We start from the raw sequence: 25161 nt of genomic DNA on the forward strand, positions 1-25161 counted from the left end.
TGAAACAGTGGTCACTGCAAACCCACGACTCATGCCTTATTTTGAGCTCAATTATGGGCTATCTGAAGGCTGGTTTAATTTCTACTGTAGGCAGTTCTGTTAGCATGAGGTGGGAAAGAGGACGCATTACATAAAATGGCATCAATGTATATCAGGTTTTATGGGGTGTTTTGCTTTATCAAATTAAACAGGCACAGAAGCAGGACTCAAAATTGGCTGTGAGTCACTGAGCTATAGAAAGAACTCTTTAGGGAACGAATAATGGATTGAGGTGAATCTGGATGCTGTATGAGGGGTTATTTAACCCAGATTTCTTTTCCATTCTGTATAAAAAAGCATTTAATTCTGCATGAAGTTGAAGATGAAGTTTTATGTCTGTGAATAGCCTCACAAGACAGGGACAGATTCCATTAGCCCCATGTGAAAATTTTACATATGTTAAAAGCTGAATTTGGAAAAAGTTCTGATTTATCCTCACTGGATTGCCTTTAATGACTATTTTTCCTTCCTTTTTTGCTTTGATAGTCCATTCTTCTTAATCTACTCCAGATATACTCTTGGCCTTTATCCAGCTCTACCTTTCCTTCTGTAAAAGTATTTTGCTAGGACACTAGATTCTGTGGCTATTGGGAATGTGAAAAGAAATTCTGGAAGTTTTGGCTGGTGGAGTCAACGCTGGTTTGCGCCGAGACACCAGAGCTTGGAATAGTCCTTCTTGACTCCTCAGCCCTTGTGGAAGATGAATTTGCTCTGACCACTGTTTTTCATGCCAGACTGTCCTCTGTCTGGTACCTGACTGAGAAGGGACTTGATAAAATTAATCTTCCTCCTCGCACCCATTCTTCCTGAATGCTAACACTCCTTCAGTGGCTCCCATACCCACACAATGAATTTTAAACTCTAACCAGCACTTAGCTGACTCCCCATTGACTAATGGCACTCTCCCTCCCAACGGCCTTCTGAATACATTGTGCTCTCTTTTTGCTCAGGCCATAATGGCTTCTCCTCCGTGACCGGCTAGACCCTATGTGTCCTATAAGTTCCAGCTCAAGGACTCTTCCCCTGAGCAGGTTTCCCTGACCATCCCAGCTAAAAGTACCTGCTTTTATCCTGCATTCAGCACTTCCTCTCTGCAAGTCCAGAAACTGTCATATATTCCATAGTATTCGTTCCAAGTTTAACACAAGGGCTTGTACATAGAAGGCACTGGTGAATGAAATAAAGGAGAGAGGATGAATTGACAGGAGGAGATGGAATAGATGTCAGATGGATGGATGAGTGTGTGGATGGATGGATTGGTAGGGGGGCTTCCAAAGTGCTTAACCTTTTCTCAAAGGATAAACTAGTGACCTGAGGACTGTACTACTTATTTAAAAGCTCCCATATTTATCATTAAAAAACAAACAAACAAACAAACAAACAAACTCTCCCTCTATTTGAATTATCCAAGTTGGCTTCGGTTGGTCCGCCCCAGCCCCCAGCTAAATGTGTTTCTCAGCTTCCCTCTGTGGCCCCAGCTGGAAGGCAGACACACCCTGGCCTTCATTTCCATTTGGTTTCTGCAGATTACTCCAGGAGGCAAACAGTTTGCTTCCAGCAGAATGTCTTCCAATAAAGAAAGAAAAGATTCACCATCCAAGAAACAGCCTACTTGTTTGGACTAAACACTAATTGCACTTAAGTACGAATGGTACGGTCCAGACCCGGGAAGTTAGAGACCTCGGTTCACTTCTAGCAGTCTCTCGTCTCCAGGGTCATTTCTTAAACACCAGTAACTTTCTCAGTGTCAGGAATGCTAATCAGTTGTTGTATTTTACTAAAGCATATTTTTCTCTCCTCCTCCCAATCCTTCTCCCCACCCCCGTTTCAGAAACGAGAAGGAATCCTCCAGTCTCGGCAAATCCAAGAGGAAATAACTGGTAACACAGAGTATGTCAACACCATTGTTGCCAGCGATTCTGTAATGGAACACAGATGTTTCTCCGAAATTCGTCCATTTGCTGATATTTAGTTTTCATTTATTGGGATTGCAAGAGGGATTAGACTTCAGCCAATGATTATAGTTTAGCCTTTTCCATGCATTCAAAACATGCCTCTCAATGCTTAAGGTACAAACTTGGGTGGGGAAGTGGGGAGAGAGAATTAGTAGTGATTGAAAAATTCTAATTTTGTGGCACTCCAGGAAAAAAGTACCCCCAAAAGCCAACCAGCATGAAATCATCATGCCATAAACATGGAGTTGAATTTAAATTGTTAACCTTCAAAAGGACATTTTTCTTCCTTTTCTGAATCTGATTTATTTGGTCATGTGCCATGACCCAGAAAGCCCCTACCTCAGAGTGGTTTTTTTTTCTTTTTTCTTTTTTCTTTTACATTAAGAAATTGGAATATCAGAACATAAGAGATTTGCCATGGGGAAGACAGGTTTTGATCTTAAGCAAAAAGAGCAGGTTGCTGAGTATGGGTTTGAGATCGCTGGGCAGACCTGAGCCCTGGCCAAATGCACAGACAGTCAAATTCGTTTTCATCATCCTCTGCTCCCCCGCCTTCCCTCTGTGTTCCCTCGAACAAGAGCTCAATGAGTAAAGCAGAGCCCTCTAAGCCAGCCTGACTTGAGTTCAAGTCCAGAAGCTGCCACTTACTCACCAGTGAGTCCCTTAACCTCTCTGACCTCGGTTTCGTCATCTCTGAAGTGGGGAGCATTTTCCTAACCAGAGAGATTACAAGGACCCAACATGGTAACAGCCTTGCCCCCTTTCCCTTGCCCTTCTGGCTTTTCCTCATCACAGCTGATCCACACCATCCAAGCCTTATCTAGTCTCTAGGAAACACACTCCCCCTCCCCAGTTGTGGCTCATGGGGGCTCAGGGTGGTGTCTGTCTGGACCACACTGTGCATATGCCTTATAAAGGGCCCAGAGGTATGGGCATTTCGGGGCCAGGATAGGACAGACGTGTGGAGTGACTCTTCCCCAGATGCCTAGTTTATGGCCTGCGGACACCCCGTCAGGCAGCCTCCATGTCACTCCAGGGCCCAGTCTTGGCAGCTGAAGGGACGGTTGATCTATAAGGCACACTAATTCTTGGCCCTGGTTCTGTGAGGGGTGAGAGGGGAGCTGCCCTGTTTCAGCCCTGCCAGGAGAGGAGCAGAATTCCTCACTGTCCTCCCCCACACCTCCCCTCCCCTTTGCTGGGCTTGTCCGTACCCTATATTTCACCTTCTGGAAAAGAGGAAGACATATCTGAGAGGAGTGTGGCCTCTGAGCAACTCCCAAATGAGGGAACATGAAGTTTCGGTTTTCTGAGCAATCTCTCAGCTGCTCATTATGCCTTCTATCATCTCTCTCTGCCATCTTGCCCCATAGACATAAATGTGGTTGCGAACTCCTATATTGATAGCATGGTACCGTTTATGAAGCACTTTTGTATCTATTGATGTTCATAAAAAACACCTGAAGCAATGATTACCCCTCCTAAAACCCCACAGCTCAAAGGTGGAGAAAGAGACCATCACTGGTCCATCCAACAGTTAACTCCACATGCATTATTCCTTCCAGTACACTACCTGCACGTCATTTCATGGGTGACAGATGCACAGTTGGAATAAACCAGTATAAGAACCAAACACATATTGAGAAAAAATGTATTGAGCATTTACTATACACTAGAAATTATGCTAGACTTTCTACATATTAAATTATTTAATGCTCACAATATGCTGTTGAAGTGTGTACCATTATTGTCCTCTGTTTAGAGATAAGACACTTGGTGCCCGGAGAGGTTTGGTAGCTTTCTCAAGGTCACACAGCAAGCAAATGGCTCTGTGGGATTTAAACCTAAGTAATCTGTCTTTAATGCTTGTGCTCTTTCTTAGTACTTTACTGCTTCACTACTGTGAATGTAGTTCCAGTTTCTTCCCTCCTTAAGAAAACCTATCCTGGGTCAAGGGCAGATGCAGCTTGGTGGATATCACAGGACAGACAGGAGACAAACCTGATCTCCTTAAGCAGATGCCCACAGCAGTCTGGGCAGTGAAATTCCACCTTGGGGTGGTGCTTGAGCTCTGCTCCTAAAACGGGGTTAGGAATCTTGAGCTCCTGAGTCCAGTATTCTTTCTCAACTATAAGCAACAGTGTGATTTCTATTTAAGGTCCTTTAAGTATTTCTTATATTAGGTTCTGTGCAAACACTAGTATATCGCTAGAGCAGAGGGGAGAATAGGAGGTAATGTGGTAAAGACCACTGGTAATTGAAGACAATGCAGAATAAAATGCCGAGGAAGGAAGCTTTCTGAGCTCTTTAACCAAGGGCAAGGAGAGAAGATTCACAAATTTTTTCCCCTTTTCCTACAGGGCTCTTTCCGGAAGGCATGGTGAGTTGCATAAGATTGTCCTCTGGTGCTAGTGACTGCCACGGGGGTCTAGTTAATTCTGCAGCAGCTGGAAAGAACAGGCACTCAGCTTGCTTCCTGCGTGTGTCTGCACCAGCCCGGTGACAGGGCCACTTGGTAGGGAGGGTCAGTTTACTGGTGGGAAGAGGAAAACTAACCACAGCTGCACAGTCCTTTCACAAGTAACCAGACCATTGACATTGCCGGGCTTTCTGACGGGTTCTGGGCATTTGCAGAGCAGTCTTGCTCTAAGCGTATTGTGGGAGTAAAAGAAGGAGGTGTATTTAGATGCTTGAACTGTCCCTTCTCCCTACTCTGCCCAGCCCTTCTAGAAGCTGCCTTTCCCCTCTTTCCTCATCACACCTCCTGCCTCTCCCATTTCCCAGAACTTTGAGTTTGTTTATAAAGTCTGAATGTCAGAGATCTCAATCAGCTTCCTGGCAGTCTCAGATTTACCCATCGGTGCAAGAGGAGGAAAAGGCAGGCCCCAGGACCACAGACCTTCCCAGCCCCAGCCTCCTCTTAGAGACTCTTCTCATTCTCTGCCTCAGATCCCCTCCACTATTTCACCTCTCAGTTCAGAGAACATGGGCTCTATAGCAAGGAGAAACCCTGCAGGAGGCATGGCTTTGCTATTTTCTATGATCCTGTATTTACTACAGATCATATTTTGAACTATTCCAATAATGCCAACAACAATTCAAGTTGGTAGATACCTCAGAGTTTACAGAGCACAAACACATACATTCTTGTCTTTCATCCTCATAACACACCTGGGGAGGTTCATTTCACAGATGGCATTTCAGAGAAGAGGAAGCTGAGACACAAAGAGTTGAAATGACGACATCACTCAGGAGGCAGCATTCACATCCTGTCCTCGGGCTCCCTGATGCCCCATCCGCTTACCTACGTGTTCTACCAAGAAGTTTGTCTTGGTCGTTCTGGTTTTGAAACTTAGGAGGTGAAGTGATTTGATATTTGGATAACATTTGTCCTACAAAAAGCTCCAGAAACACTTTAGAACCATGATTAAATTATGATGTAATGAAATACAGAGATCGAAAAGAAATGACCAGTTCCAAGTCAAAGTGCCTGACAAAGGCCCCAACCGCAGTTCAAAAGAGGGTTGACATAGGCGGTGGACAGGACGGATGGACAGACACATAGACAATGGGAGGGAGGGAGAGAGGGAGGGAGAGAGAAAAAGAATCAACTCCCAAATCTCTGCCCTAAACCTAGCTTTCGGAGTTCCCAACACAGCCTCATACTCCAAAGGAATCCGTAGCTGACCATGACCTTTAAAGGCTTGTGGCTGAGACCTGGGGTGAGCTTCCCACCAGGAATCAACTCTGTATTCCACTTGACATTTCCCTCTTTTTCAGAACGTGATGCCTTCGACACCTTGTTCGACCATGCACCAGACAAGCTCAATGTGGTAAGGTGAGAAGGAAGGAGGCATGGGGGTGAGGGAGTGAGATGTAGCAAAACATTTTAGGAAAAGCCATTCCTGCAGCTTGCAAGTTTCCTGAAACTTGGATCTCTGCCACCACGGGGTTTTCCTGCTCGATGTCCATTTTACCTGTCTCATCACTGGATACCTCCCCCAGCCATCCCTGCCTCCTAGGCGGGGTTTCAGAGGAGGGACTCAGTGGAGTCATTTCTTCTCTGGCCCCCTTCCTAATTTTCCTTCGGCCGCCTGCCCTTGGGCCCAGACACTCCACCTCTCACTCTGCTCTCTCAAGATTCCCTGCTCCTTTCAGAGTCCTAAAACTGGTCATTTGAATCACATAGTGTATGGGACCGCAAGTTCTGAAGACCATCCTTTCCTGTGAACTCAAGCCACTTTGCAGAAGAACCTCATAAGCTGCTCATCCTCACTCAGCTCAACACAGTGATCACCCTGCACAATGAGTTCTCTTGGCTGGGCCTTGTCATCTGTGATCACACAGGTCCTTGTCCTCATGGTGAAGTCACAGTGGCAGCCTCCAGGGTCTGCCACTGCTGAGAGCCTCCATCTCAGTCACCAGCCTATGCTTCTCTTTTAGACTCTCATCACCTTCGTGAACAAGCACCTGAATAAACTGAACCTGGAGGTCACGGAACTGGAAACCCAGGTGAGTGACAGCTGTGAGTGCAGGGTAAGGGGCAAGGTCCTGCTCAACAGCCACCATTCCGAGTTCCCTGTCCCTGCACTGCCAGGAGAGCTTTCCACATTGACCCTGAAGCTTTTCCAGGAGGAAAGATATTCTATTCCACTCAGGCGAACCGCTAAAGAACAAGTACATTCTCTTAATCACAATCCAAGGACTAAATTCTGGTAATTTTAACATCGATATAATACATTAGGTTGAACTGTGAAATTGCTGACATTTGGCTACTTTTGACAATGACATATATATAGTTCAAGGAAACACTCTATATTCAAATTTTGCCAGTTGTCCTAATATTCTCACATGCTGCATTTAGTTGTCATATCTCTTTAGTCTTTTATTATTATTATTATTATTATTATTACTATTATTATTATAGAACAGATCTTCAGCTTTTTTTTGCATGACATTGCTATTTTTGAAGAGTGCAGGCCATTTGGTTCACTGAATGTCTCTAAATTTTTTTCCCCCAGAATTAGATTCAGGTTATGTATTTTCAGTAACACCACCACCTAAGCAATGCTGTATTCTTCTCACTTTTGTCCATTAGTCCCACTACTGGTGATAATGACTTTGATCACTTGAGTAAGTTGGTGTCCACCAGATCTCCCTACTGTAAAGCCCCCCCCACACACACACATACTTTATAACTAATCTTCATTGGGAGATACTTTAAGACTGTGTAATGTATCCCGTTTCCCAAACTTCTTTCATTTGTGATGAATTTCTAAAGTGTGGTTTTCTATTGAGCACATGGGCACTTCCTGTTATTTTAAAAAGGAATTCTTGGGTCTGTGCCTGAGCTGTATGTCTGAGTGTGTCTATGCTCTGTAAAATGAGCTTTATATACTCTTCTAGGAGTTAGAGAATGCTCTGGAAAAGTGATGTTTCCTTGGGTGAGCTAGAATGGGCTCTGGAACTTTCATTTCAGGGATCACTACAAAAGGAGGCCCTGCCAAGCATGTGCGGTGTCTGTCTGCGGCGTTAATATCGAGTCATCAGAAAGAGCAGTCAGGGGTGGGAGCGGTCTAAGCCAGTGGCACTCAGAGCTGTGACTAACCTTGACCCTAACCCAAGGTCCTCCCCTGAGTTGACAGATTGGATTCTTTTATTCTCGATCCAGTCAAGCCTCAGCCAGAATGAGGCCCAGTTAACTAGTTCCTTGGTTTTGACACAGATGCTGGGGTCTGCTCTCTCATCCCGGGGTGGCCTGGGATGAGTCACGCTCAAGCCCTACTGCCTGAGTTGAAGGCCAGATGGATGGAAGCAGGGAGGAAGCTGCTCCCAAGTCAAGTTTGTGCTCAGGGTCAGATGCCCATAACAAAGGCTGAGCCACAGGCCCACCAGCCAGTCACCCAGCAGAGCTCAGACTCTAGGCCCAATCCACATTCCAGGCAATGTAGGCTAGTTTTTTGTTGTTGTTGTTGTTGTTTAAGTTTCTTAAGACAATTCTAAGAATTATGGCCTCTTGCAAACCCTAGCAACTACTGTTTATGCCCACAAACATTCAGTGGCCCTGCCTCCTTTGAAAGGTCTAGAATATCAGATATGCATCTGACCTCTATATCTTTGCTCAGGCCATCCTCCATACCTGAACACCTACTCCTTCCAAATTCTCCTCATCTCACAGGCCTCCATTCTCCCCACAAAGCCTGCCCCAAGTGCACACACACTGCCTTCTGCCTTCTCTTGAGCAGAAGACTTGCATCCCTATGCTTAGTCTAGGCATCTCTTGTCCCTTGGACCAGGTTCCCAGCTGGTCCAGACTCTATTGTCCTCGATGGAAGGGATAGGGCTCAGCACACAGTTGTGCTTTGTCAACAAGAGCCAGTAAGTTGTGTCCTGATTGCTTTGTTGTTTTCCTGGATAGTAATAGTCATACAGTAAGTCTTGACTTAACATTGTTGATAGGTTCTTGAAAATTATAGCTTTAAGCAAACAGCATATAACAAAACCAATTTCCCATGAGCTAATTGATATAAACAAGAGTTAAGTTCCTACAGCATCTTTCTGGTCACAAAAATATCACCAAACTTCTAAATAAAGACTCCAAACACGTCTAATGTTAAATATTGAAATGAATTTGATCTATACGTACTTTTAAGGAAGACAAATAAAAACAAGTAATTATTTTCCAACCTGTTTATTTCAGTGCAGGGTCACAGGTAGACAAAGCCCATCCCAGCAGCTCAGGGCACAAGGCAGGAACCCACCGTAGACCGGATGTCCTTCCATCACAGGGCACATCACACCCATACCCACTCAGACTGGGATAATGTAGACACACCAGTTCACCTCACATACACATCTTCAGCATGTGGGAGGAAACCGGAGTACCCGGAGAAAACCCACACAGACCACAGACATGGGGAGAATGCGCCAACTCCACACAGACAGGGGCCCTGGCCAGTCATCAATTGTTTTTTCTCATCATCATTATGAAGTAATGATGTTTTTCGAGGACCTGCTATAGTTAATATTTATTAGGTGTAGCCTACATGCCAGTGTTCTAGGCGCTTTACAAATATTAACTGGCTTAGTCCTGATGATAATAACCCTATGAGGTAGATACTATACTATTGTCATCTCCATTTTACAGCTGAGAAAAATGAGTCACAGAGAACTTGCATAATTTGCTCAAGTCACACAGCCAGTTAGTGGAGCTGGAAGCCTAGCTCCAGAGTCCACATTCGTAACAACTACGTTTTACTGCCTCTCAAGCAATAATAAAGTGAGAGGTGAGAAAGGAAAATGTCCAGACCTACATGACACTAGAGTTCTTTCTCTATTCATAAAGCAAAAGTCACCCTTAGTAGCCTCATGCCATTGGCCTTGGACATCCCCTTTCCCTCCTTCCTCTGTCCCTCCCTAGCTAACTCCTGCTTATCCCTCAGATCTCCATTCAGACAGTGCCTCTTCCAGAAGCCTTTCCTGTTGCCTTCAGCGGAAGGGAGTGACCTTTGTCACATTCACACAGGCCAACATGCTTCCCTCCATCAGAGTAGCTGCTGCATTTGTTCCACATCATTCTTCCCACTGTGAGCTCCTTAAGGGCAGGGGCCACGCCTGACCCATCTCTGTGGTCCCCATGCCAGATCAGGGCTTAATGCATGGTCAGTGCTCAAAAAATGCTTCATCAGCTGAGATCTGGACCAGCCAGACATGGGCCAGGCCTGCTGCAGTGCACACCTTCCTATCTCTGGCCACTGGCCCTCACCCCCTTCCAGTGGCCTGCCTGGGGGTGTAGCCTTTGAGGGATTAGCATGGACAATGACGAGCCCCCAGGGCGGGGCTTGGGTTGGGAATCAGGGGTCCAGTGCCTTCACCTGTCTCTCCTCCCTCCAGTTTGCAGATGGGGTATACCTGGTGCTGCTCATGGGGCTCCTGGAGGGCTACTTCGTGCCCCTGCACAGCTTCTTCCTGACCCCGGACAGCTTTGAACAGAAGGTAAGGGGAGGTGATGTCAAAGGAGGTCCTAGTCCACTTGCCCTGATTCATCTGCCTACACTTATGCTGGGGCCATCTGGGAAAAAGAGAGCAGCTTCCTATCTGTCTGTCCAGGGTCTTCAGTGGTTGGATGAGGGGCCCATTCTGATGAGTAGTGGAGCTAGGAAAGAGCTAACAGCAGACTACGGATCATCCTGGCCCTGGTTCCCTAGCCATATGTTCCTACCAGGTGCCATAGCTCTGCCTTATCTCTCCTTAGGGGTGACAGGGAAAGTGGTTGCAGGGCTGGTCAGACCTGAAGACACGCACTCAACCTAATGCCTCTCATAGGCTGCCACAGCCTACATGTGAGACAAAGGGCAGTTGGTCCAAAGCAGAAGCCTTTCTCTGCCTCTTAACCATGTCTTACTATCTCATCCTTTCAACTGCATGCACTGATATTCCTTAAAGTCCTGGCAGTTGTCATAGGAACACAATAGGACAGGAAGAGGGTTTTGAACTTTTCCGGGAGTGCTCACCAACAGCAGGCTGGGATTGGCCAGCTCACACTCTGCATGGCCTACTCATTTTGGTAGCCTCGTTTCTCCTTCACATTAGAGCCTCGTTTTAGCTCAGCCTCTTCCCCTCTCATTACAGTGCTGGCTCTATCACTTCCCAGGGTCATGTCCCAGGAGCCCCAAAGGTCCAGGAATAAGTGTGCAATGATATATGCCCTGCATTTCTTTTTTCAGGTCTTGAATGTCTCTTTTGCCTTTGAGCTCATGCAAGATGGAGGGTTGGAAAAGCCAAAACCAAGGCCAGAAGGTACTTTGCCCTTTCCTTGGGTTTATGACAAGACGACGAGACCCTTTTCCTGAATGCGAGTTTTTGGGGCAGAGGGCAAGGCTCATGTTTGATAGCAGAGAGAAGTTTCTTTCCTGAAGGCTTTTCCATTTTCAGGAAAAGGTGGGACGGGGCACAACTGCCTAGTCCTGGAGATCCTTTTTGAGCTGCAAATCATATAGTCATATGATGAAAAAGAATCTGAAATCCCTTGCATAGGATCACAAGGTGAAGAGCTGAGCAGACATGGCACAGGTCAGAGGTGCTGCTTCAGGAACTGCCCTGTGCCCGATTTCCAGGATCTTCAGTCCCCGGACAGAGTGCTGATCTGCCACAGAGCAGTATCTCAGCCAGGAGGGGGAAGTTGCAGGAGGCATCACTGGCAGCTCTGCTCTGAGCATAATTGCCTTTCCTGTCCTGTGCCCACTCCAATTCTGTCCAAGAATGATTTGTTGGGTTTGGGTTGAAAATGTGAGACTGAAAAAAAATGCACAAGGAACAAAATGCTCCAGCAGCCTTCTTGTGCTGGCACTTGGAGCTATGTGTGCATTTGTGCATGTAGGAGGCATGTATCTTCAGTAGTCTTCTTGGTACGGATGTTTATTTTGTGCCACTCACTGAGTGAAATATTCCATTTTATCGTGCTAGTGCGTCAGTGCTGTGTTACAGACCATTTTCTGTTTATGTCAATTTGGAACATTAATAATGTCGTGTGTGGGCCCTTTGCTTGTACTTTCCTAGGTGTTCAAAGGCATGTGGACAAGTAGGGTTTGTGTGCTTTCACTCCTCATTGCTGCCTCTGCTCCAAGCTCCTCTACCCAAACCCCCACATAGAGGGGGCTCATTTGCCAACTGTCCAGTGGGCCTGAGGCCCCATAGATCATGATATGCCAAGAGGGGTAGGCCATCCCTGACCTCAAGGCACTTGCAGCCACCCAGGGAAGAGAAAAGATGTATCCAGTCACCAGAACAGGACAGTTCTGATAACTGCCATGAAAGATGTGCAACTAAGAGGGTGTGAAAATTGAGGAGGTGATGCTCGCTTCTGTCTGGGGTGGGGGTTGGTTTGATGGAGATGTTGATAATTGTGCTAAACCATAAGGATCGTGTAGGACTTTTGTTTGGAGATTAAGATAGAGGGGCTGAAGTACAAGTGGTGGCTGAACTTTACCTGAACTGGTACCCCTTCCAAGAAGCTCCAAAACCAATACACCTGATGGGCAGCTTTAGACCAACCAGAGCACCTCCCAACCAGCTCTACATGTGACATACCCAAAGTGCAGACGCGGCTGGCATCAGAGCCTTGCTAAAATGACTCTTACTCCATGGGGTCAGCCCTTGCACAACAGCTTGTCACAGCCAGCCTGAGGGTCAGTCCCACCCACTGATGTGCTGACAGCAATCACAACTCAATTACAACAGAAAAGGACACACGATACACCCAAGGGACACCCCTGAAGCATTCAGCTCAGGTGACCACGGAGACTGCACCGCTGGGCCCCACAGTACACATATTATATAAGTCTACTCTGCCAAGACCTAGAGACATGGCAGGTCTACCTAATGCACAGAAACAAACACAGGGAGTCAGCCAAAATGAGAAGACAAAGAAACATGTCCCAAATAAAAGAACAAAATAAGAATCCAGAAAAAGAATGAAATGAAATAGAGACAAGCAATCTACCAGATACATAGTTTTAAATACTGCTTATAAGGATGCTCAGTGCTCTTAGGGGGAGAATAGATGAACTTAGTGATAACTTCAACAAAAAGATAGGAAATATAAACAGATAGAAAACATAAAAATGAACCAGTCAGAAATGAAAAATACAATAACTGAAAAGAATACATTAGAGGGAATCAACAACAGATTAGATGAAACAGGACTGAATTGGTGATCTGATAGAAAAGGTAGTGGAAAACACTCAACTGAAACAGCAAAAAGAAAAATTTTTTTTTAAATGAGGCTAGTTTAAGGGACCTCTGGGACATCAAGCATACCAACATTCGCATCATAGGGGTACAGAAGAGAAGAGGAAGCAAGGGACTGAAAACCTATTTGAAGAAATAATGACTGAAAACTTCCCTAACCTGGCAAAAAAAAAATTAGACATACAAATCCAGGAAGCGCAGAGAATCCCAAACAAGATGAACTCAAAGAGGCCCGCACCAAGATACATCATAATTAAAATGTCAAAGGTTAAAAACAGAACCTTAAAAGTAGCAAGAGAAAAGAAGTTGCGTACAAGGAAGCATCCATAAGAATGGCAGCTGATTTCTCAACAGAAACTTTGCAGTCCAGAAAGGAATGGCAGGAAATGTTCAAAATGATGAAAGGCAAAGACCCCTGACAAAGATTGCTCTACCCAGCAAGGCTATCATTTAGAATCAAAGGAGAGAGAAAGAGCTTCCCAGACAAGAAAAAGCTAAAGGAGTTCACCATTAAACCAGTATTACAAGAAATAGTAAAGGGGCTTCTTTAATAAGAAAAGATTAAACATATGAATAAGAAAATATAGGAGAGAAAAAAATTCTTACTGACAAAGGCAAACATTTAGTGAAAGCAGCAGATCAGCTAACTATAAAGCTAGTGCAAAGGTTAAAAGATAAAAGTAGGAAGATCATGTGTAATTTCACAATAAATTAAAGGATGAAGAGAAACACACACACACACACAAGTAAAAAGGAATGACAAAAACATAAAAAAAGGGTGAGTAAAAATTGTAGTGATTTTAGCATGTTTTCGGACTTAAGCAGCCATCAACTTAAAACAGACCACTATAAACATAGCTTGGCATATGTGACACACATAGTTACAACAAAAAATCTATAGCTATATAAGAAATATAAAAGGAATTCAAACATAACGCTATAGAAAGTCATCAGCATACAAGAGAAGACAGCAAGAGGGTAAGAAAGGAATAGAGAAGAACTACAAAAACATTCAGAAAACAATTCATAAAATGGGCATAACGACATACCTATTAATAATTACTTTAATTTAAATGGACTAAATGCTCCAATCACAAGACACGGGGGGGCTGATTGGATAAGAAAACAAGACCCATACATATGCTGCCTCTAAGAGACCCTTGTCAGATTGAAAGTCACACACAAACTGAAAGTAAAGGTATGGAAAAATACATTTCATACAAATGGAAACAAAAAAGCCGGGCAGCAATACTTCTGTGAAACAAAATGGACTTTAAAACAAAGGCTGTAACAATGGACAAAAAGAATATTTTAAAGTGATAAAGGGATCCAATCCAACAAGACATAACTCTTGTAAACATTTTCACACCCAACATAGGAGCACCTAAATATGTAAAGCAAGTATTGATGGACATAAAGAGATCCACAGTGATACGGTAACAGTAGAGGACTTTAACACCTCATTGACATAAAAATCAAGAAAAACAGTTGCCTTAAATGACACACTATACCAGATAGATTTAACGGATATTTTTAGAATATATTACCACAAAGCCACAGAATATACATTCTTTTCAAATGCATATGGAACATTTTCCAAGATAGATCACATTAGGCCCCAAAACAAGCCTTAATAAATTTAAGAAGATTGAAATCATATCAAGCATCTTCTCCAATAAGATCACAGTAATATGCGACTAGAAATAAAAAGAAAAAAACTGAAAAATGCAAACACATGGAGGCCAAATAACATTCAGACAACCTGGAAGAAATAAATTCCTAGAAACATACAATCTTCCAAGACTGAATTAGGAAGAAACAAAAAATCTAAACAGACCAGTAACTACAAACAAAATCAAATCAGCAATCAATATAACTTCCAGCAAACCAAAGTCCTGGACCAGATGGCTTCACAGGTGAATTTTACCAAACATTGAAAGAAGAATTAATCCCTATTCTTCTCAAACTATTCCAAAAAACTGAAGAGGAAGGAAGGCTCCCAAACTCATTTTACAAGGCCAGTATTAACCTAATAAACAAAACCAGACAAAGACACTACAATAAAAAGAATTATAGGCCGATATCTCTGAGAAATGTAGTTGTAAAATTCCTCCACAAAATATCAGCAAACTGAACTCAATGGTACCTTAAAAAGATCATACACCACAATGAAGTGGGATTTATTCCTGGGTTGCAGGTTTGGTTCAGTATTCGCAAGTCAATTAACATGATATGCCACATACAAAATGAAAGATTAAAATTCTATGATCATATTAATAGATCTAGAAAAAGCATTTGAAAAATTTCAACATCCATTCATAAAAACTCTGAACAAAGTGGGGATAAATGGAACATATCTCAACATAAGAAAGGCCATATATGACAAACCTTCAGCTAACATCATAATGGTGAAAAGCTGAAAGCTTTTTCTTTAAGATCAGAGACAAGACAAAGATGTCCATTTTCATCACTTTTATTCAACATTGTTTTGGAAATCCTAGCCACAGCAATAAGAAATAAAAGGCATACAATTTGGAAAAGAAGTAAAACTGTCATTATTTGCAGATGACATGATGCTATATAGAAAGAACCCTAAAGATTACACCAAAAACTATTAGAATAAATTAATTTAGTAAAGTAGCAGGATACAGAATATTCAGAAATCAGTTGAAGTTTTATATACCAGTAACCAACTATCAGAAAGGGAAATGAATAAAACAATCCCAATTACAATTGCATCACATAGACTAAAATATCTAGGAATAAATTTAATGGAGGTAAAAGACCTCTACTCAGAAGACTATAAGACACTGAAGAAGTCGAAGAAGATACAAACAAGTGGAAGCGTATACCATGTTTATGGAAAGGGATTAACATCATTAAAATGTCCATACTACCCAAAGCACTCTACAGATTCAGTGTCATCCCTATCAAAATACCAATGGCGGCTGGAGGCATCACTCTGCTTGACTTCAAATTGTACTACAAAGCAACAGTAATCAAAATGGCATGATATTGGCAGAAAAACAGACACACGGACCAGTGGAACAGAATCAAGAGTCCAGAAGTAAACTTATATTTATATGTACAAATAATTTTTGACAAAAAAAAGCCAAAAACATACAGTGGAGAAAGAAAAGCCTCTTCAATAAGTGGTGCTGGAAAGCCACCTGCAAAAGAATGAAACTAGACTGTTGTCTATCACCACACACCAAAATTAACTCAAAATGGATTAAGGACCTAAATTTAAGACCTGAAACAATAAAATGCTTAGAAGAAAACATAGGAACGAAACTCAAGAACCTTGGACTTAAAGAGGATTTTATTAATTTGACCTCAAAGGCAAAGTAAGTAAAAGCTAAAATAAATGAATAGGACTACATCAAACAAAAAAAGCTTCTGCTCAGCAAAAGAAACTGTCAACAAGGTAAAGAGACAACCATCAGAATGGAAAAATATATTTGCAAGCAACACCTCTGATAAGGGCATAATATCCAAAATGTGCAAAGAACACATACGACTCAATAACAACAAAAAACAAGTGATCCAATCAAAAAATGGGTAGAGGACCTGAACAGATACTTCTCCCTAGAGAACATACAAATGGCCAACAAATATATGAAAAGATGCTCAATATCACTAGCTATTAGGGAAATGCACATCAAAACCACAATGAGATACCATCTCACACCTGTTAGAATAGCTATAATCAAAAGGACAAGTAATAACAAATGTTGGAGAGGATGAGGAGAAAAAGGAACCCGCATACGCTGCTGGTGGGACTGCAAATTGGTACAGCCACTATGGAAAAAACTAAGAATTGATCTACCATATGATCCAGCAATCCCTCTACTGGGTATTTACTCCAAAGACTTGAAAATTATATCCAAAAAGTTATTTGCACACCGATGTTCATAGCAGCATTATTCACAATGGCCAGGACATGAAAGCAACTAAAGTGTCCTACAATAGACGATTGGCTAAAGAAGCTGTGGTGCATATATACAATGGAATATTACTCAGCCATAAAAAGAGATGAAATACTGCCATTTGCAATAACATGGATGGACCGAGAACTAATCATGCTAAGCAAAATAAGCCAGATGGAAAATGTTGAAAATCATATAATATCACTTATATGTGGGATATAAACCTAAAAGCAACAAATGAACAAGACAAACAGAGATACATAGACTACAGACTAGTGCTTACCAGAGGGTAGGGGGTTGGGGACGGGGAGGTAGGTAGACGGTTAAAGGGGGTCAAAGATAGGGGGATAGGGGATAGTGAAGTGTGTAAAGGGGATCAAATATATGGTAGCTGAAGGAAACTGGACTTTGGGTGGTAATCACACAATAGAATATATAGATGTCAAATTATAATGTACAACTGAAAATTATATAATTGTATTAACCAATGTTACTCTAATAAACTTAATTTTTAAAAAGTTTAAAAAAAAAAGGCATTTTTCATGGAACTGGAACAAATGACCCTAAAAGTTATATTGAACTGCAAAAGGACCCCAATAGCCAAAGCAATCTTGAGAAAGAAGAACAAAGTTGGAGGTATCACGCTGCCTGCTATCTAGCTATCTTACAAGGCTATAGTAATCAAAACAGCATGACACTGGCATAAAAACCAACACATAGATCAATGGAACAGAATAGAGAGCCCAGAAATAAATACGCATCCGTATAGTCAGTTACTCTGTGACAATGGAGGCAAGAATATACAATACGATAAAGACAGTCTCTTCAATAAATAATGCCAGGAAAACCAGACATACAAAAAAATGAAACTAGACCACTTTCTTATATCATATACAATAATAAACTCAAAATGGATTAAAGACTTAAGACCTGAAACCATAAAACTCCCAGAAGAAACCATAGGCAGTAAACTTTGTGACATTGCTCTTAGCAATATATTTTGGGGGAGGGGGATCTCTTCTCAATCAAAGGAAACAAAAGAAAAAAATAAATAAACGGGTCTACATCAAACCAAAAAGTTTCTGCATAGTGAAGGAAACCAAATGAAAAGACAACATACTGAATGGGAGAGGTTATTCCCAATGATACATCAAATAAGAAGTTAGTATCCGAAATATGTAAGGAATTGATTTCAACTTATCACCAAAAAACAAATCTGATTAAAAAGCAGGCAGAGGACCTGAATAGACATTTCTCCAAAGAGGACATACAAAGGGACAACAGACATGAAAAGATGTTCAGTATCACTAATCATCAGGGAAATGCAAATTAAAACCACAATGAGCTATTACTCACACCTGTCAAAATGGTTATCATTAATAAATTAACAAGTGTTGATGAGGATGTGGAAAAAAGGGGACCCTCATGCACTGTTGGTGAGATTGCAAATTGGTGCAGCCACTGTGGAAAACAATATGAAAGTTCCTCAAAAAATTAAAAATAGAACTACTATGTGACCCAGCAATTACACTCCTGGGAATTTATTCAAAGAAATCAAAAATGCTAATTTGAAAAGATATGTGCACCTTTATGTTCATTGCAACATTATTTACAATAGCCAAAGGAGCAACCAAGGGTCTTTTGATAAACTAATGGATAGAGAAGAGGTGGTACATATATACAGTGGAATATTTCTCAGCCATAAAAAGAATGAAATCTTGCCATTTGTGAAACCGTGAATGGAGCTAGAGGATGTTATGCTAAGTGAAATTAAGTCAGAGAAAGACAAATACCAGATGATTTCACTTATATGTGGAATCTAAAAAAGCAAATTAACAGAAACTCATACAGAGAACAAATTGATGGTTGCTAGATGGGAAGGGAGTTAGGTGAAAAAAGGTGAAGAGATTAAGTACAAATTGGCAGTTATAATACAGTACGAAGATGTAAAGTACAGCATAGAGAATATAGTCAATAACATTGTAATAACAATGCATCATGTCAAATGGGTCCTAGAAGTATCAGGGTGGTCACTTCAGAAATTATATAAATGTCTAATCACTATGTTGTATTCCTGAAACTAACATATTGTATGTGAACTGTAACTGAAAAAAATTTTTAAAGCATAAAGGTGCAGGCTTCTGCAACAGGATAGTGGTGAGAGTAAGAGTCCTCACTGGGGAATGGAGAGGGACTCAGAAAGAGCATGTGATACAGCCCTAGGTCTAGTCCCTACCCCACCAGCTGCGTGACCTTGGGCAGCTTACCCTTCCTGAGCCTATTGTTCATGTCTATAAAAATGGAACTCCTGGAGACATGCACATTACAGAATTAGATATGATGCCTGACATCTAATAATTAATGTAAGCAGTTACCTATTTGGCTGAAATATTAAGAGTATGAATTGAGTAATGGTTGATGAGGATAAAGCAAGCCGATGTTAGGCCCTAGAGGGACTTAAAGCCAAGGCAGAAAGTTTGGACTTTTTTCTGTAGGCAGTGGGAGTCATGGAACATTCTTAAGCAGGTGCGTGGCATGTTCAGAGGTCTGTTCCATTGAGATCATTTGGAAGGCAGTGTGAAGAACGGATGTTTAGATGTAGGACACCATCAGCAGCACTGGGGAGCCCAGGAGGGAAATTAAGCTTGGGGAGAGACATAAGGATGTCAGCTTTGAAAACCTTGAGGCTGACACCTAGGCATGGACCAGGCAGAACTGGGGGTGGGGGAAAGATCAGGACTGTGATTATATAATGGGAAGTCTTCCACTTGTTGGAAGCCAACATGCTGAGAAAGTATGGAACAACAGGAAAGCTGTAAAGGAAAGGGTTAATGACAGTATGTTGTGGGAATGCCTTTACTTATAAAAGTTGGAGGAGAAAGCAGGTAACTCAGACGAGAGAAGTGGATTGTGTAGATGTTGGTTGGGTCCCTGTCTCATGCCTCATCCCAGAACTCAATAATTATCAGCCCTAGCCAACAAAAGCCACCCCTTATTCTAAGTGCCTAGTCACTGCTAGAGGAGGACCTCTAGCAAGGTTGGTGTCCCTCTCAGGGCTCTGTCCCTGGCAAGGCCACTCTAGCATCCTAAAGCCATTAGGAATGGACTCTGAATATCCTGCGGCCAGATGATAAGCACCCTGCTGCTGGGGAGAAGAGACATAGTAGGAGAGTTCTGGCCAGCATTTCTGCTTATTTTCTTGAGCTGCTTAATATGAAGCTTTCTAGTTACAGATTGGAAGTACTCCTTATACTTCAGTTTTCAGACATCATTTCCCTCAGGACAGTTTTCCCAGTATCGATTCACCTATAGGGATAGTTTGGGATATAGATAATATTTCTTGTGCAATTATTGAACTGCTTAATATGAAACATCCTGACCAATGTCAATGGAAAAACATCTGTTTTATTCGTTATTACCCTGGGCATCATGCCCATGCTGAAGATTTCTAGCACGTAAAGGAGAACTGAAATGGTATTTTGTGAAATTGTACTTTGTGAAAAGTATACTCCAGCACTCTCTCTGGTTTCTGTGCTTCTTTCTGGAAGGGGAGGAGAGTCAGCAGTAATAGCTATAGACTTTATAAAAGGTGCCAATGTGGGTAATTCTTTGAAGGCGTTTCAAAATCAAATTGGCTACGGTAGAGGCATTTTTCATGGCAAAATGGTTTTAAGTTCAGGAAAACGCATTCTCTGCTATGCCATTTGACACTCAAAGCTCTGTTGTACCTTGAAGTCCCCTGGAAACACAACCATACCCAGAGGCTGAAAAGTCCATCTACAGTGGGCAGAATGGAGAGGGCAAGAGGCTTTAGGGAGCCCAGTTAGGGAGTCTGTTCCTGTGGTTCCAGTGCCACCCTGCCTTCTCCTTTACACTCCCTTGGTGAGCTCACTTTTTCTCCTTTCTGCCTTTCTAGAAGTTTCTACCTGGAGTAACTTCCTAATCTTTGACTTGAGTGGAGTTTAAGAAACACTCAACATCAAGCAGTCAGGAGAGGACAGGAATCAGCCCTCGGGGCACAGGAGTGATTCAGCATGAGCAGGGCAGGGTAGAAGGGCTCAGCCATGGGCAGGACCCCAGGTGGAGGGTCAGATATATGCATGAACCAACATGAGAGCAGAAGGGGAAGCTAAGCTCCAGACCTTTCAGATGGTCCCTGGTCTACCAGTAGGAGAGCTTGGAACAGAATCCGAGCCCAGCTGGGGTGGAACAGAGTCCGTCTGCAACTGGGATAAGGCCAGGGAGGGGCATATAGGAGGCGGCCCAGGGGTGGGGGGAAGCCCTAAGGAGGTTCCCCAGCCCTGAGCCTTCAGTCTATAGCCCGATGGGTGCTCAACTTAGTGGGGCCTGCATGTACCTGGCTGTGGCAGCCAAAGCTGCAAATGTCTCTAGGTTAAGGCCTGGGAGCCACAGCCCAGCCTGATGAAGCCACTGGCTTCCACTCTGCGTGGTCTTGAAGGATACCTATTCCTTGCACCAGGGCCTTGCTGGAGTCCCGGTATCTCCCCCAGCCCGCCTTTCTCAGCAGCTCCGCCTGATCTCTTCTGCCTTGAATCCCGTTTATTATTTTCTTTTACATCATTTACCTTATCTGACCTCCTGCATAGTTAGGTGTTTTTTAAATAACATTTTTTCATTTTTATTGTGAAAAATATCACATCTACAGAAAGGTACATAAAATATAAATGTGCAGTGTGCAGGTTAGTGAAATGGTACCCAGTGATCCACAGTGCAACCACCATCCTGCTCAGGGAAGAGTCGCCTCAGCTCCTGAGAGCTCCCTTCAACTTTTTTTTTTTTTTTAAACATAATTCTTTATCTCTTCCCTAAAGATAACCACTCTGCTGACTTATATAGTCAGCAGGCTTTTATTTATTTATTTATTTTGCTTTTTCTTATAATTTTATTACCTTAGTATGCATTCCTAAATAGTAGGAAGAGTTCCTTTTTTAGTTTTCTGTACTCTGGTTCTTGTGAGGCCCTCCAAAGGAATGAGTACAGAAGGACAAGAGCAGAGAGGGGGCCTTGGTGGGGGAAAGAGAAGGCGGAGGGGCTGGCAGAGGGTTAGAGGGGCAGCCAAGATGACCACTAAATAAAAGGGAGGGAGGGAACGGAGGAAATGGTTGTATAAACGCTTGGCAATGCACAGTAAACTCCTGAAATTACAGTCCAATTCCCAGCCTTAAATCCAGCTTCCTTGCTGTCCTTAATCTGAAGCTGCCTCCTGAGGATGTACGTTTACTGAGTACTCTGTCAGGTGGACGTCTGTGCCCTTTAGAGATCCTCCCTTCCTATGAGAGAGGCAGCTTAGTCCTAAATCACTATCCCTACCCCACTGTAGCCTCAGATCTTTCCCTCCTTCCAACCACTCATGGCCACCTCTGTGGTGGAGGGGCCCCATGGACTGGTGAGACTTGGGGGGTCAGGGTCAGCACCCCTCTTGCCTTGAGATTCTGTTTCCAGGGCAAAGGCTGCATGCTCTGGAGCCTGCTTTATTTTATTGAGAGGTGAGACCCACACCCCAGCACCTCTGCCCTTCACTATCCCCCTGCTCCAAATTCTCACTGCACACTTCAGCGCCCATCCTTCAACACTCTGCCTTGGTCGTCTCTTGGGGGATGCTCCTGTCTTCCAGCAGGACAGGGAGCTCTTCCAGAGCACCAAATGATGTCCTGTGGGTGAGGGGTAGTCACCCACCCCAGGAGCATGATGGACACACAGGTGGGTGGAGGATAGAAAAGGACAACGGATGCCAACTTTGGGCCATGTGCCCCCACTTGAAGCATTGTGTTTTTTTGTTTGTTTGTTTTTATATAGACATCGTCAACTGTGACCTGAAATCCACACTGCGAGTGTTGTACAACCTCTTTACCAAGTACCGGAACGTGGAATGAGGGGCAGACTGGACTGTCCTCCAAACCTCCTTAACCTGCTTATTTCTGTCTCCTGCTCTGTGCTCTCCTACGAGTTCAACTACAACCCAGAGACAGTGGGAACCGAATTAAGAAGGAAATGATCAGTAACTCAGTGGGCTGGCCCACACCTCCTGGACCCACGGAACGTCATGACCCAGCAGTGGCCTAGCAAAGTCGTTCTCATCCTGGTGCTGGGTCCAGATTTCCCTCACTGTGGTTTGGGAACCAGCTTAGGCCCAAGAGACCCCCACAGAAAATGAAAATAAAGATAATAGTTACCATTTAACGGGTGCAAACTATCTTCCAGATACCACACTAAGTGCTATGATGTACTCAAACTCATTAGTCCTCACAACTCCCTCTGAAACAGGTATTATAATGCCCTTTTTATAGATGAGGAAACTGAGGCCCAGAGAGGTTAAGTGACTTGCCAGAAGTTGGCATTTTCCTCTTTGAACGACATATTTTGTTAATAAGTAGCCAATTACATCACATTCTTTGCATGTCTTATAGTTGTATATGTGCACATGCACCCACAAAGAAGACAAACCCACTAACCCCACCACCAGCCAGGCCAGGTCAAGGCTTAGTGATTCACACTAAAATTGGCAAATCAAATTTAACCCAATTAATAGCGTATATGTGACAGGAGTCATGTCCCTCAGCTCCTTTGTACAAATGAAAATTACTCTTAATTCCTTCAGATTTGTAATAACCCTATACTCTGGTTTCAGGGTGACACTTGGGAAGGATTCTGTTTAAAATTAATGGAGTGGCACATTTTACAGCCTTTTTGCTTGATTGCATGTAATGGAAGTGCCCTATATTTTCCTGCAAAATAAGTACTCAATTCATTATCATTAGGCAAATGTACAATACACTACAGCACCATAGAGAGGTGGGCGTAGGCCCACGTGAGCATAGCTTAGGAAGTAGGGCTCTTCAGCAGGGACCCTTGAATTTTAAAGAAAGGAACTCCTTTTTACCTTGTAATTGATCATTTAGATTGTTTCTGGCTAGGTCTGCCCACACGCAGTTACCGACTAATTCAGGCGAGGAAAAACTTAAATTGTTCAGACCCAAGCCAAGCAGCGGTTTCCTTGCGTGGGCTACTTGCGGGCTTGTGGTGACTTGAATCCCCTCTCTGTGAACCCAACTTTGAAATACAAGGCTCTATTGTCCCAGGCTTCCAGGTCCTGTAGGAATAGGAAAGGGGCTAAAGTGGGGGCTCCTAGGGGGACAAGAAGCATGGGGAAAATATTTACACACTTAACATATAATGGAACACCCTCAGAGTGATGGGGCTTATGGGGTTTACAGTCTGTAAATTAACCAAGGCCTTGGGATAATTAATAACGTTTACTGATAGATCCTTATAGAATCGTCTCAAATATGCCAGATAGACACAGCCTGGCATATTTTGTTAGTTTGTCACTGATTTAGGGCCATTGCACAAAGCCCCTCTCTAGTCTGACGAATTCATATCGATCCCTGTTAGGCCTCCCATATTGTCCAAAACATTTCTTTCTATCTCCTAAACATTTCTTACTCTATGGTCTATCTTGGAACCCAGGAGATTTAGATACTAAGTATTTCTTTGGATATTTTGCTCTAAGAAAGAATTGTTACCCAGTGTGATGAGCATTTACGATATAGAGCCAATGTATTCTCTGATGTCAATTTATGTAAAAGGATATGGTTATTTTTTATGTAATTAATGAAATATGTTTCTCATTAGGAAACACTAGTGTAATATTAGTTTGATCTCTTTTATATTCTTGATGGCAAATCAAGACAAGTCATTGCTTTATCTCCCTGAGCAATACTAAAGCAGGATGAAATAAGAATGCATTCATTTAAACATGCTTTGCTGTACGAATTTTCTCGTTTTGTCTTTTTTCTTATATTCAAGCTGCAAATGTACAGTCTAACAAGTACTCTTAAGATCACTCCTTTTTGTGCTTTATATACATAGTATGAAAACACATTGGGACACTTGGAAGATTTTTTAATGACAGGTCTAGTTTATCAGAAAACAGTGTTTCAATTCTGAAGTCTTAGCCTCAGTCCAGAATCCCAGGGACTGGGCCTGGTTTTAAAACTCTGTCATCTCGTTTAGAGGTTTTCCTTTAGATTCCCCTGCTCAATACTTGACCATGGTTTTGAAAGGGGAAAAGACATCAGAACAATAAATAAACCAAATTTAACCCACATTTCTTAAAAAAAAAAAAAAATCCTGCCTTTATAGGCTGTTTTTTTCTTTTCTAAATTTAAATTCATTGATATTTTAATAGTTGATACATAAATGGTACAAAATCAAAAAAGCATGAATTGGTATTTAGTGAAAAACAAATCTCCCTCCCTCCCCTCCCCCAGCAGCAAATACTCCCCAGAGGCAACTATTTTGATCCATTTCTTATATTCATTTCCAGAGATACTCCAGCCATAAAAAGCATCGACATACATATAAAATTGTTGGGTGTTTTTTTTTTGTTTTTTGGTTTTTTTTACATAAATAGCATATTATACATACTGTCAGGCGCATTGCTTTTTCACTTGTTATATCTTGGAGATTAT

At 42.6% G+C, this 25161-nt stretch overlaps 1 protein-coding gene across 1 annotated transcript in view; it reads left to right on the forward strand.

The window, feature by feature from the left end:
• The window catches only part of PARVA (parvin alpha), a 145773-nt gene extending 121310 nt beyond the window's left edge, over nt 1–24463 (forward strand). The window contains exons 7-14 of the mRNA XM_039863455.1: nt 1871–1929; nt 4352–4371; nt 5772–5829; nt 6229–6379; nt 6435–6503; nt 9885–9986; nt 10718–10790; nt 22487–24463. Coding sequence (XP_039719389.1) covers nt 1871–1929; nt 4352–4371; nt 5772–5829; nt 6229–6379; nt 6435–6503; nt 9885–9986; nt 10718–10790; nt 22487–22563 — 609 coding nt within the window. The 3' untranslated portion in view covers nt 22564–24463. The remainder of the gene's footprint in view (nt 1–1870; nt 1930–4351; nt 4372–5771; nt 5830–6228; nt 6380–6434; nt 6504–9884; nt 9987–10717; nt 10791–22486) is intronic.
• Nucleotides 24464–25161: the final 698 nt, after the last annotated feature.

The sequence above is a fragment of the Pteropus medius genome, unplaced genomic scaffold (genome assembly GCF_902729225.1).
Source record: "Pteropus medius unplaced genomic scaffold, Ma_sr-lr_union100, whole genome shotgun sequence".
In the NCBI taxonomy this organism is placed as follows: Eukaryota; Metazoa; Chordata; class Mammalia; order Chiroptera; family Pteropodidae; genus Pteropus; species Pteropus medius.